Source organism: Taudactylus pleione, unplaced genomic scaffold (assembly GCF_031769625.1).
Source record: "Taudactylus pleione unplaced genomic scaffold, aTauple2 ptg000342l, whole genome shotgun sequence".
NCBI lineage: Eukaryota > Metazoa > Chordata > Amphibia > Anura > Myobatrachidae > Taudactylus > Taudactylus pleione.
In genome coordinates, this window is record NW_028284743.1 from 7,180,566 (window position 1) to 7,194,956 (window position 14,391).

The following is a 14,391-nucleotide window of genomic DNA, read 5'->3' on the forward strand; positions in this document are numbered from 1 at the left end:
ATCTGTCCCAACAACGCCCTCTGGACATCCGGAGCGTCGTCCGGAAAGGTATCCTCCAATGCGTTGGCCCATCCCTCAATGGCCTTGGCCACCCAGGAGATGGCCATGGACGGTCGGGCTACTGCCCCTGAGAGGGAGTAAATGGACTTTAAGCAAGTCTCAATTTTCCTGTCCGTGGGATCCTTCAGCGAGGATATAGACGGTAATGGCAAAGTAGCGCTCCGTATCAAACGGGTGATGTGAGAATCTACCGCCGGTGGAGTTTCCCATTTTTTACAATGTGCCTCAGGAAAGGTGTAATTAGAAGCCAACCGCTTCTGAGGTAGGAATATCTTACTGGGCGCCTGCCAAGCCACCGCCATATGATCCGTCAACTGATCAGACAGGGGAAACACCGCAGAAGCCACCTTAGTTTTTTTAAAACTAGGATACTTCGACTTAGGAGCTGGTGCCTCATCCTCTATTAGGAGAATGGCTCGCACCGCCCTAACCAGTGCTCGCACATTAATGGACGACTTGGTATCCACTTCCTGGACCGATGTGTCCGAGTCAGTGTCAACAGGAACCTCCCCATCACCTGAGGACCCCTCGGAGTCCGATACATGTGCCGCCTGCGCCATTAGTGTGCGTTTTGACGCCCTAGAAGGCATGTCAGTCGGCAACATTGACTGAAAAGCCGAAGACGCGGCCGCCAAATTTTGTACAGAGTTGGAGAGCACATCCACCCAGGGTGGAGGAGCCGCCATAGGGGCCTGGAAGGGCACCACAGACTGCTGCATCACAGGGGAAGCCTGTATATACATAGGCAGCCCCGCATAAGGACCAACAGACTGAGTGCCGGGGGGGCTGCGCAATAATTGCGGGACACCCGGGGAATGGGGGACGGCCAGCTGGGGCAACGCCCTAGCAGGAACCGCAGTCGGGACCGACAGACGGTCCGCAATAGACACCAGCACCTGAGAAAACATCGCCCATGGTGGTTCCTGCGTTACAGGAGGTTTTGAGGGGCCAGGAACCACCTGGCACCGTCTACACAGGCCATCCTGTGACAAATCCTCCCTATCTACTCCTGCAGAACAGCGTCCGCAGGAGACCAACACCGGAGCCACGGAGTGCTCAATCTCCTCGTCTGACATGACAAAATATATTATATAAATAAATATATCTGGCAACAGAGCCGAATCAAGCGCACTAACCAGTGTGCTGAACAACAGCCCACAATATGGTACTGTGTAGCACACAACTGTATGTGACGGACCTCACAAATACGTGATTTATATAGGTGAGGTCTGTAGAAACGCCCCTCCCCCACACACCTGTAGGGCTTGTAGGAGAAGTAAAGGGATAGGTATAAGCTGACAGTAAATAGAAATAAGCACAGACAGGCAGCACTAGCAAAAGTCACATACCATGCAGAGAAGATATACTCACTGCACCTTTCCACTACAATCAACCTCCCAGATTCAGTGTCTGGGAGGGCTATAGTGCTGTGTACACTGTCCTTGATCGGGGGAGAGGTACACAGGGGGACCGGTCCGCATGCTCCCTGAGAGTATCTGCGCTACCACAAGGAAATGGCCCCCAGAGACCTCAGAGGAGGAGTGGCCGAGTAACTGCAGCTCAGCGACGCCAGACTACGTGCTGAAAGGCGCGCTGAGCTGAGGGGAGGAGCTGCTAAACAGGGAAGGCTTCCTCCCCTAGCTGGCAATTAACCCCAGGGCTGCCGGATTCCCGCTTGCTATTGAAATCCCTGGTGGTCTAGTGGTCTCACGGGGTATTCCTCCGCAGAGGGGGAGCCCGCCGCCACCGCTAGCAGCCCCCGGTCTGTCCCCTAGAACCGGGGGCAAAGGACTGCATTTCTGGCAAGACCCGCGAGCTTACCTTGTACCCGGCAGCAGTCCAGGGAGGTCCCCAGAGTCCGGCTAGTACGGACTCTGGCCTCCCGCCGCGATCCCCAGTGCGATACTGGCGTCGCGGCGCCAGCGGGGAATAAGAGCAGCAGCGTGGGCGTCTATATAGACAGCCCTACACTGCCACTAAAGAGCCGTTAAAAAAATAAAAACCCTAACAGGCTCTCTCTTTTTTAAATAAAAAAAGCTTTTGGGGGTTGCTCCTGCAGCCCCCCTGCGCAGGGTGACCCGACTCCGGCCGGGCACCAACTCAAACTGAGGTGCCTGTGGCTCAGGGGCGGGGTATAGAGGAGGATGGACCCAAGTGCATCCTGGGAGCAGCAAAAGCTTTAACTGCATGGTGCCCGTGGATCCAGATCCAGCTATACCCCCAAGGACAACCCTGTGGACCCCCTATGGACCCTGAAGTAGAAAAATACTGATGTCCATTGTTCAATTTTTTTTTCTTTCTCCCGGGGGGTGGGGGGGTGCCTAACCCTAACCCCCCTCCCCTAGCCTAACTGTAACCCTCCCCCGGCTTACCTTCGATCGGGAAGCCGGGCGTCGGGCTCCCGGCATTGGTAAAATGACAGGCGTCGGGATTTCGACGCCTGCCACTAGACCCTAGTGCCAGGATTAGACAGTCGGGATGCCGACGGTCAGCATCCCGACTGCATACCCCTTCCGGGTCTCGAAAACCCGGGAAGCAGACTCTGCAAGGCACTCATCTTAACCACTCACCTACACATGCTGACCTTATCGAGACCCACACCTATCGTGTATGTAATGTGACGTGTGCGACTTTACAGCAGGGAATGTGTACAATACAGTACAATGTCAATTGCGGTTTATAGTCTAAGCAAGCTGGATGTCATAATATGGAGGATGAAGGGATGAGGAAAGTGCGGAGTAATGCATAAAGTTGAGCAGAGTACTTTAAAAGTATTGAACCTGAAATGTTCTGTCTTTATGACCAGGCATCTTTACACCATGTAGTGACAGTATACAGTACGGATGGCCAGTAACACAGTAAGTACAATATACAGTAATGTCTATAGCAGTTTACTGTAGTCTTGGCACAAAGTGATCATTTCAAGCACGAGGAGTGACTACACTGCCTGAATGTGATTGGCCAGCCTCTCACGGATTACCGTGCACTGCTACAGTACTGTAGTTTTCATCCGTGGAGCATTCGCCACCCAGCAGTTATACTATGTACTGCATGGCGTGTAGTCTTTGGTGGCATACAGTATGCCATAACGCGTACTGACATATTGCGGCAGGGAGACCAGAATACCTCGCTATGAGCAAAGATGTAGCTGGACACACACACACACACCTTCTGCTTTGTACTATTATCCCTCCCATCTGCATTGCTGTCTACATATTAGAATGGGCACTATTACGGCAAGTCCTTGATAAATGTATTCAAGGTATTAGGGATCCATCTAATGTGGTTCACCTGGGCATGGTAGATGGGCACGTATTTTTGACCAAATATGTGCCAAGAATCTCATTTACATGTTAATTGTAGAGTTTATCATAATTGTTTTGACTGTCAGTATTCTTAGTAAATAGGGCCTTATTCAGAGATGAACGCTACTTCTGCCGCAGCTGCAAATATGTTCACGGCAGCTGTGCGAAAACATGCAAATATTGCAGCTGTGGGTAGTTGTATTGAGACACCCACAAGCAGCTTCACAATTCCAAGGGTGTACAAAAACGCAACTCAGTTGCAGACCAGTCAATTATCGGACTTACACAAGTCCCAGGCGTAGGAACTGACATGTCTGGATTTGAGTCGCCAACAATGCCGCCCATAAAATGCCTCTGCCTGTCAATAACTTTGCGAACAAATGATAATGAAACTTGACACATGCGCAGACCACCGAAAACCGCTCAATTGCGTAAACATTGCCATTGTGTCCATCTCTGAATTAGACCATTTTAGAGTGCACCTGCATTTTCTTTTGTGTATGGCACTACAAGTCTCAGCATGGTAGGACATCTAATTATGTTTAAAATTAGGATGTGTCGTCAATCCAACCCCTTTGGCTTTTACCTGATGTGCAAAACTTCTTACAAGGGGTGATGCATGTGCAGTTCCCATACATCTCTTTATCAGAACTCAGTGAGATTGCAATCTGCTGCCGACTACTTTGCAACACCCTTCTTCCATACTGCTTGATTTGGTACAGTTGGTTCCTTACCCGAAAGGTTGCCTTTCTGTAAGTCATCTTAGCTAGTAGAGTTTTTGAGCTAAGGGGCTCTGTCTTCCAACCTGACAGAGCTGTACAGACATTCTTTTCAGCTGAAAGTGGTCTCTAGGGGGTATAAAGTGTGAGTTTTTAGAAGTGGAGATGTCGCCCATAGCAACCAATCAGAATCTAGATATCTTCTAGAAGGTGCTAGTTAAATGTTAACTCTCACTTTAGTAAATATACCCCTAGGTTTCATTTGAATCAGGAAATAGTGATCCGGGCTTTAGACAAGGATATGTTCTGTGGTTCTATGTTCATAGACTAAGGACTTGATCAGGATAGCTTCTAAACAGACCATTGCTATGTGGGTTACTTCAGTGGGGCACAACTGCCTGTCCCTAAAGCTATGAGGGCGTATTCAACCAGATGGGTGGAAACCCTTTGTATTTAGCAGTTATTTTGTGCAGCAACCTGGTCTTCCGAGCATCTTTACAAAACTCTACAGTTTGAAAACTTTTTCAAAGATTCCAGTTTTGGTGTTTCCGGTGTTCCCCAAAGGGGGCCTGAGAAAATAGGATTTTTTGTACGTAATGCATTAGTGGACACTGGACGCCCTCCTTTTACACTCTTGGTTTGTGTTACGTTCTTGTAAATTGTTTATATTCCGGTTATCCTAATTACGATTGTTGTTCTCATCTGATAACGTTATTTTTTTTTTGTCTCCTGTACCTCGTTCTGTCTTCCTGACCTGTCCTTTGGTGCTTTTTATCTGAATGTGGAGCCCATAAATCTGCAGCAACTGCATAATGCTATTATGAACGTTTCCAGAAGCTTTTTGAATCCATGCCACAAAGAATTCAAGCTCTTCCGGGGCAAATGGGGGACATACCAATTACTAGACAAATGTGCCTTATGAAGTGGTTACACAAAAATGAGAGATATAGTAAGAACTTACCTTTGTTATCTCTTTTTCTTCGAAGTCCATAGGGTCCACAGGGAGACCTTGGGGTGTTGGTGATGGCTTGGACATCCGGGCACCACGCAGTTAATTTTTCCTCCCAGCATGCACCGGGCCACTATCCCTATACCCCACCCATGAGCCAAAGGCACGTCAGTTCGTGATAAGCCAAAGGTCGGAGGAGGATAAAAGAGAGAAGGAAGTCTGGAACACACAGGAATCACATTCTCACACAGAAGGAGACGGAACAACTGGTGACCAGAGCGAAGCCCATCTGAAGCAAGGAGCGTCAGCATGGGTGCCCTGTGGACCCTATGGACGTCGAAGAAAGAGAGATAAAGGTAAGTTCTTACCATATCTCATTTTCTTCTTCAGTGTCCATAGGCTCCACAGGGAGACCTTGGGGATGTCCCAAAGCAGTCCTTCAAGGGTGGGGACGCTCCTGATCTGACAGGAGAAACCAGCGCCCGAAAGAAGCATCCTGAGAAGCAAATGTATCAAATGCTTAGAACCTTAACAAGGTCTGGACAGAAGACCACGTGACTGCCTTACAAAGCTGAACAGCCGAGGCGCCACGGCGAGCTGCCCACGATGGACCCACAGACCGAGTAGAATGAGCAGTAACAGAGGGAGGCACTGGAAGGCCCTCTTGAGTGCAAGCCTCAGATATAGTCATACGAATCCACCTGGCCAATGTCTTTTTATTGGCTGGCCATCCCTTCTTGTGAAAACCGTAGCGAACAAACAAGGAGTCTGGGGAGAGAAAGGCCGGAACAATAATTTCCTCAATATTGTGGAAAGTAGAGACCACCTTAGGAAGTAGCTACTCCGAAGAACTGCTCTGTCCTGGTGAAAGATCAGAAATGGGGACCGACAGGAGAGCGCCCCCAAGTCTGATACCGTTCTGGCCGAAGCAATGGCCAGAAGAAAAACACAGTCTTAGCTGTCAACCATTTAAGTTCCAGAGGCCAGCGGTTCAAATGGAGGGCTCTGGAGAACCTTAAGGACAACAGCCAAATCCAAAGGAGCCACAGGAGGGACAAAGGGAGGCTGAATCCGCAGGACACCCTGCAGGAAAGTATGAATGACAGGTAAAGGAGCAATCCTTAGTTGAAACCAAACTGAGCGAGCCAAAATATGCACCTTCAGTGAGGCTAAGCAGAGACCATGGTCCAAACCCGTTTGAAGGAAAGCCAAAAGCCTAGGTATCTTAATTACCAGAGGGTCATAACCCCTGGGACAACACCACTGAAAATAGGTATGCCATACTTGGTGATATATACGAGCAGAGGCTGGTTTACGTGCTCTGAGCATGGTACGGACCACAGAGCTGGAGAAAACTTTGGACCTTAAGAGCCACGCCGTCAAAGACAGACGACCCAGGTCCGGGTAAAGGCAAGAACCTTTAGACAACAGGTTCGGACGTTGGGGCAACAGCAACGGAGTGTCGATGGGGAGACTCTGAAGATCTGAGTATCAATGCCATCTGGACCACGCTGGAGCCACCAGCAGGATGGTTCCTCCCTCTTGTTTGAACTTCCAAATTACTCGAGGAAGAAGGGAGACTGGAGGAAACAGATACACAAACTGGAAGGTCCATTTGATTGACAGAGCGTCGACCTGGAGTGCCCCGGCATCTCTTGTCCTGGAACCGTATCTTGGCAGCTTGTGATTGAGTCTGGAGGCCATGAGGTCCACTTCTGGAAGGCCCCACTTGTCCACTAGGCGTTGACACACCTCTTGGTGAAAAGACCATTCCCCTGGATGCATGTTGTGAGAGCTGAGTAAGTCTGCTTCCCAATTGAGAACTCCCGAAATGAACACTGCCGATATGGCTGGGAGATGGCATTCCGCCTATGTCAGAATGCGTGACACGTCTGTCATTGCCGCCTGACTTCGAGTTCCTCCTTGATGGTTGATGTAAGCCACCGTCGTGGCATTGTCTGACTGAACCTGCACGGGTTTTCCGTGAAGTATGAGTCTGGCTAGCTGGAGGGCCCTGAAGACCACCCGATTCTCCAATACGTTAATTCGCAGGGCAGATTCCTCTGCTGTCCAACAACCCTGAGAAGAGTGTGGACCTGTCACTGCGTCCCAACCTCTGAGACTGGCATCAGTCGTCAGAATTATCCAGTCCGGATTCCAAAAGGGGCGCCCTTTGGTGAGGTGATCTGTCTTCAACCACCAGGATAGGGATAGACGTACCTCCGGAGATAGCACCATTGTCTGTGCTTTTATCCGACAGGGTAACCCGTTCCACCTGGAGAAGATCAATTTCTGCAGAGGCCTGGAATGGAACTGGGCATACTCCACTTTGTTGAATGTCGACACCATGGATCCCAGCTGAGTGGACTGGCACCCGGCGACTGTGGAGACATCTGCATATCCGCGTCTGCAAATTGGAGAACTCTGCTGCTGGGAATCCAACAGGGCTTCCAGATGGAGCATCCTCTGTGATGGAATCAGTGATGACTACTTCTAATTGATTAACCACCCATAAGTCTGTAGAACAGATATTGTAAGCTGCAGATGTTGGTGGAGTATTTCTGGAGACCCTGCTAACAACAGGAGGTCGTCCAGATATGGTAGCAGTCTGACACCCTGTCCCCGCAGATGGGCCGCCATGATAGCCATAACATTGGTAAACACCGGCGGTGCAGCGGATAGTCCAAAGGGCAGAGCCCGAAGCTGGAAATGTTGCTGCAGCAAACCAGAGAAAACGCTGGTGAGATGAAGCAATCGGAATATGCAGGTATGCATCCTGAATATCCAGCGACACCGTAAAATCCCCAGGTTCCATAGCCAGTATAATTGAGCGTAGGGTTTCCATCCTCAACAGAGGTACCCTGAGGAATTTGTGCAAGGACTTGAGATTGAGGTTAGGCCGATAGGATCCGTTCGGTTTCTGAACCAGAAAGAGATTGGAGTAATAACCTGTTCCTCTCTGAGGCAACGGGACAGGCACTACAACTCCTGCTTGAAGCAAGGATTGTATGGCCTTCTGGATTTGTAATGCCTTGTCTTTGTCTTACAGAGGGCCTGCACAGAAAAACTGATGGGGAGGCCTTCTGTGGAAGGAGAGGGCGTACACGGGAGAGACCACTTCTCTTACCAAAGTGTCTGTGGTGGTCTGACACCAGCACTGGGCAAACTGAAGAAGTTGGCCTCCCACCCTGGGATCCCCATCCCGTCAGGCTGAGGACTTGTCATCAGACTTGGCTTTCGGATGTCTGTCTTTTTGAGGGCTGACTGTCTAGGAAAGGACTGACCCTTAGGCTTACCTTGGGGCTGAAAGGACGAGGTCCGAGATCCTGAAGAAGTAGAAGTAGATGCCGAAGGCAGACACGCAGATTTAGCCGCTGCCAACGTATCCACAATCTTGTCCAGGTCGGGACCCAACAAGATCTTACCATTATAAGGCAAACACTCTAATCCTTTCTTAGAGTCCGCATCCGCTCTCCAAGAGCGCAGCCCTAAGGAACGGCGAGCTGACACCACAGCAGTCCAAATCCTGGAAGTTAAGAGGTTGACATCCAACACAGCCTCATTAATATATGCAGCTGAATCACAAGGTTACCCACTAGAGTCACTTGATCTGTGGAAGCATCTGAAGGAAAGGACTCCTCTAAGGAGTCTGCCCAGAACTCCATAGCCTTGGCCACCCAGGAGATAGCCATGGCCGGCCTGGCAATTGCCCCTGAAAGAGAATACATTGACTTTAAACAAACCTCTACCTTCCTATACGTAGTATCCTTTAAGGAAGATATGGACAGCATGGGTAGAGTAGCACTTTTAATTAAGCATGTCACGTGAGTATCCATTGCAGGAGGAGATTCCCATTTGGTACAATGTTCCTCAGGAAAGGGATATGAATAAGCCAGGCGTATTTGAGGCTGGTATCGCTTACCAGGTGATTTCCAAGCCACTTCCATGTGCTCTACTAGCTGATCAGATAAAGGAAATTTCACAGAACAGAGCATGTGTGGACCGGGAAGTAGGCAGTTCGTCCTCCTCTATGACTAAGGCCAAACTGACAGCACATATCAGAGCAGGAATATTGATCTTAGACAGAGATTCCTCCTCTCGCAGAGAGGGCTCAGAGTCGTCCACATCTAAAATCTCCCCGTCATCCGTGTCATCATCATCATCATATAGTGTAGACTGAGATGACAGCATAGGTCTTTTAGCCAGTCTAAGGGGTTTGTCCCCCTGCAACATAGCCTGAAGAGCAGTAGAGGTATCCGCCAGGTTCTGCACTGTAGTAGAGTGTATTCACCCATGGAGGAGGCACTGGGTGGACCTGCATGGGGTGCAACCTGTGGAAGCAGTCCCTGTGAGGGAAAAAACGCTTGCTGTTGAAACCCTATAAAGGGAAACACAGGTGGTACTGCCAAACGCCCTGCAATGGACGTCAATGCCTGAGCAAAGGACGCCCAAGGAGGCTCCTGCGAGGTGGCTGAGACTAGAGAGGAGACTGTAGGATTATAACACCTCACACATAATCCCTCTAGCACCATGTCTCCCACACCTAACCCTACACGACATGATTTACAGGACAGCAGGGCTGGAGCAAAATCGTGCACATCATCCCCACTTTCAAACATTATAGTGAAGGAAGGGTACACTGTATGTGACAAACCACACAGATATTAATATAAATGTGAGGTATAATAGACACCCTGACAAACACTTGTACTGTATAGGTATAGTAATATTTGACAGTATGAGTTATGAAACACAGACAGCAGCATAAAGTCACATTTAATACAGAAAAAACGCCTGCACAATGGCACTACAAATCAACTACCCAGACTTAATGTCTGGTAGACTATACTGCTACATACGCTGACCAGGAGGTGAGGTATGTAGGGGGACCCGGGCTCCGCAACTCTCCTGAGAGATCTTAACTTCCAGTGGAAGAAAATGTCCGCTGGAGACCTCAGAGGGTAGGAGTACTGCCTCAGCTAAGCCAGACCGCAGTGGAAAGGAGCGCGCTGGGCAGAGGGGAGGAGCCAGCTGTAAAACAGGGAAAGCTGAATCCCCTGGCTGGCAATTAACCCCCGGGACACTGGTTTGCGCACCAGCTAATGCTCTAGTGGAAGCGCAGATTGTCTAGGCCTGGCTCCACGGCTGTCATCCCCTGGTCCGTCCCCAGAAACCCGGGGGGGAAGGACTGCAACAAGCGGATCACCGCGTATCTTACCTGTTCCCCATGCGTCCGGCTGCAGTCCTGGGAATCCCGCCGGGTCTGGCTAGCACAGACCCTGGGGTCCCGGGACGATCCCCGTATCAGTACCGGCTTCTCGACGCCGGCAGGGTGATGGAGCGTCAGCGTGGACGTCCTCTGGACTGTCCAACGCTGTCAGCTCTTTGCAGAACAAACTTAAAACTTCTGGGGCTGCGAGCAGCCCCACTGCTTCTACAGTGACCCGGCTTCGGCCGGGCACCAAACGAAACTGAGGTGTCTCTGGCTCGGGGTATAGGGAGACTGGCCTGGTGCATCCTGGGAGAAAAATTAACTGCGTGGTGCACGGATGTCCAAGCCATCACCAACACCCCAAGGTCTCCCTGTGGATCCTATGAACCCTGAAGAAGGAACACATTTAGAAATATGAATTTTTGAAAATGAGAAATTTAAATGTAAACCTAAACATGTATTAATACATAGCTGACAGAAAACAAAATAAAACAAAACTTACAAATGTCATAATAACAATAAAACAAAACAAAAAAAAACTCACATTATCAACCATGACTTTCTGGATGGGTTTTTTGACATCCTGCACCTTTTGGCCTTCATATCCTGGAACTAACATGACCTGGGAGACAGTGACCAAATATAATACAGTCATCCAAGAATGATAACCCCTATGTAACTAAATCTGCTTTACATGACTTCAACAGAAAAAACAAACAAAATAAACCATAAATTAGGAAATACATACTCCCTCATAAAATCCTTTCAGGTATACTTTTTCCTTCGCTTCTATTAGCTTTTCCTTATCATTCTGACTCTGGATTTTCAGCTCATCACAGACCAACGGGGCAGAGAGGTTTCCATAGCCTGGGATCTCAATGATGGGTACCTGGAGAGAGGGACCATTAAGGTAAGGAAACAGAGGGTATATTCTACAAACACATATCATGGAAAAGTCAGAACTGCAACAAATTTACACAATATACATTTTACGTTCAGAAATTAAAGCCTCAGCTAACCTTATCTAGAATATGGACAAAGAGAAGAATTTCAATGGCAAACTCGCAGCCTTGCTGGTAGGCACAACATAGATTGGAAGGACTGGGCAAACTTTATGAACATCACATTAGTATGTCAAAGACTCATTTAATAATTTTCAGGACAGTGACTCCTTTCAAACTGTGAGCATAGAGTTTTGTGTGTGTATTAACCTGTACATTTTATTATTATTATTATAGTGGGCAAGATACATTTCCAAGCACAGTAAGGGCATTGGGCACAAGGTTATTATTAAATTGCAAAAATAAGTTACCTTCTAATTTGATCTGATTTATTTTATCTGCATATTTCTCATCTCAGCTAAGTTTTTTATTTTATAGTTTTTTATATCCCTTTTTATACTCTCTTCCCACAAAGTGTGCAACAGGCAGGTAGAAAGCTATGCACTCTGTTTCGAGTTCCACAGGAAATTGTGAGGTAAAACAACGCATATGCAAATAAATAAATATAAACTTGTTTATCTTAGACCATTCACTTTATTCTCTCTTTAAATCGTTTTTTTTTGTTTTACGGGAAAAAAAAAGGTACCAAAAAATGTAACAGACATTATTAAGTCAGTCACTCTTTACAGTGACAGACAACTCAATAACATGCTATTACAGGTTGAGTTTCCCAAATATTCCAAAATACGGATTATTATTAGCATGGCTAAGATAGTGAAACCTTTGATTTTTGATGGTTCAATGTGCACAAACTTTGTTTAAGGCACACAATTATTAAAAAAATATGAGATATGGTAAGAACTAGGGATGTGCAGGCTCGGATAGGTTCGAGTTTGCACGTGGAGTTCAGATTTTTCCCTCCCAAAAAACGGAACTCAGAAAGAGGCAAAACGTCATCTTGCATGGACGAACATCATCATTCCTGGACAAAAGTCCAGGAATGATTATGTTCGTCCGTGCAAGATGACGTTTCTTAGGGCCAGCCTGTCGAGAAAAAGACTGTGGTTTGGGCCTGCCCTGGGCCCTATAAGACCGAAAGGACGATGGTCCAGAACCAGTAGGAGCAGTGGCCGACGGGAGACAAGCCGATTTGGCTGCCGCCAGCGTGGCCACAATCTTGTCCAGATCCGGACCGAAGAGAACTTCTCCAGTAAATGGCAACGCCTCCAAACCCTTTTTGGAATCTGTGTCCGCCTTCCAGGATCGCAGCCACAAGGTGCGACGAGCAGCCACCGTTGCTGAAGAAATTCTAGACACCAGAGTACTAATGTCTAAGGCCACCTCGTTGATATAAGTGGCGGCCGGACAGTCGGATTCAAAAGACGCCTCTAATGAAACCGCCCAGCGCTCCATCGCTCTGGCAACCCAGCAAATGGCCATAGCCGGCCGTGCTGCCCCCCCCCCGCAAGGGAATAAGCGGACTTCAGGCAGATCTCCACCTTGCGGTCCGTAGCATCCTTAAGGGAGGACATAGACGGGTCACGTGAGAATCCACCTCTGGAGGGGATTCCCACTTTGCAAAATAATTATCCGCGAACGGATAAGCCACTGCCAGGCGCCTCTGCGGCTGGTATCTTTTGCCAGGCTGTTTCCACGCCTCCTCTAAATGGTCCACTAACTGACCCGAAAGAGGAAAGACTGTGGCATCGCCCTTCACATCTTTAAAAAAGGCATACTTAGATTTAGCCGCTGGGGGAACTTCGTCCTCAATCACCAAGGCTGTGCGGACTGCCCGAATAAGTCCAGGAATATATACCTTGGACTTAGCATCAGCGTCCTTAGTATGGAGAGGTTCCTGATCGTAAGGATCCAGAATCTCCCCATCATCAGACGTCCCCTCGTCATCCTCATAAGGAGCCGACAGAGACGCCACCGGCCGTTTATGTGGCCGCATCACAGACTCCCCTTGCAACACATCCGACAAGTGCTGTACAGAACTCGTCAGGGAGTTAACCCACGCCGGCTCCTGAGAAACCGGGAGCGGGGAAATAGGGAGACTGTGGGGTACCACCAATTGTCGTGGGAAACCCTGCATGGGTGACGACACCACTGACTGCTGAGACAAACCCATCTGCGTAAACGCGGGCTGCGGAGCTAACTGGCCCACTAAGGTAGTACGCACCTGAGCGAAACAAGCCCAGGGCAGCTCCTGTACCGGTGCTGTAACCGTAATAGGCCGCGCCATAGACAAACACTGCCGGCAGAGGCCCTCCGCGCTACCCTCCCCCTCCGCTAACGGTACTTTACACGTAGCACACTGTAGACGGAGAGGAAAATCACTTTCAGACATGATGGCAACAAGTATGTGACCCCTTTCACCAATTATATATTAAATAGGCGAGAGACCACCCTGCAGCACCGCACCGCAAGGGCTTAGCAGAAAGGACAGGGACAGTAATAAAGCTGACCGTTAGAAGAAAAGTTACAGGCAGCAGCGCTAGCACAGTCACATACAATGCAAAGAAAAATCAATTCCTGCACTAACAGCGCTGATCACTCAACTACTCAGACACAGGGCCTGGTAGGACACAGCGCAGCATACACATACCTGACCCAAATCGGAGGAGAGGTATGCGGGGGGACCCAGACCACGATGCTTCCGTCCAGCGCTTCCAGCAGCGTTCACCATGCGTTGGAAAGATGGCCGCCGAGGAGCAGAGAGGAGGCTGGCCTGGGGAAGGAGCGCTGCCACAGGACCAGTCGGCAGTGTGCAGAGAGGGATGTGTGCAGCGGGGGAGGCGCCGGCTGTGAGACAGGGAAGACGCGCTCCCCTGGCATGCATTTAACCCCCGGGACGCCGCAGCGCTACCCCTCTGCTGCGGTCTGCTGTCCCAGGGGGTAGTGGAAGCGCAGGTTCAATACCTGGCTCCACGCTGCAGCCAGTCCCCAGGGAGCCCCCTGCCTGGGGACTCTGAACCATGTGACAGCGGGGACCCACCGCGGGACCCCGCTGCTTACCTGCTGTACCCCTTGAATCCGGCCATGGTCCGGAACATCTGGGGTCACCGCTAGCTGTGACCCCAGATGCTCACCAGCATCCCCGGATCGGTACCGGCGTTCTGGTACCGGCGGGGGTGTAGGGAAGACAGCATGGACGTCAGGACTGACTGTCCATGCTGTTCATCCAGATGTGCAGCCACAGCTG

The 14,391-nt window shown here is 49.5% G+C and overlaps 1 protein-coding gene across 1 annotated transcript in view; it reads right to left on the bottom strand.

Annotated features, from left to right (window-relative positions):
- The window catches only part of LARS1 (leucyl-tRNA synthetase 1), a 162,415-nt gene that overhangs the window by 97,542 nt on the left and 50,482 nt on the right, over positions 1-14,391 (bottom strand). The window contains exons 14-15 of the mRNA XM_088443984.1: positions 10,994-11,134; positions 10,790-10,867 (exon numbers count right to left, since the gene is read on the bottom strand). Of these exons, the coding sequence (XP_088300110.1) occupies positions 10,790-10,867; positions 10,994-11,134 (219 nt within the window). The remainder of the gene's footprint in view (positions 1-10,789; positions 10,868-10,993; positions 11,135-14,391) is intronic.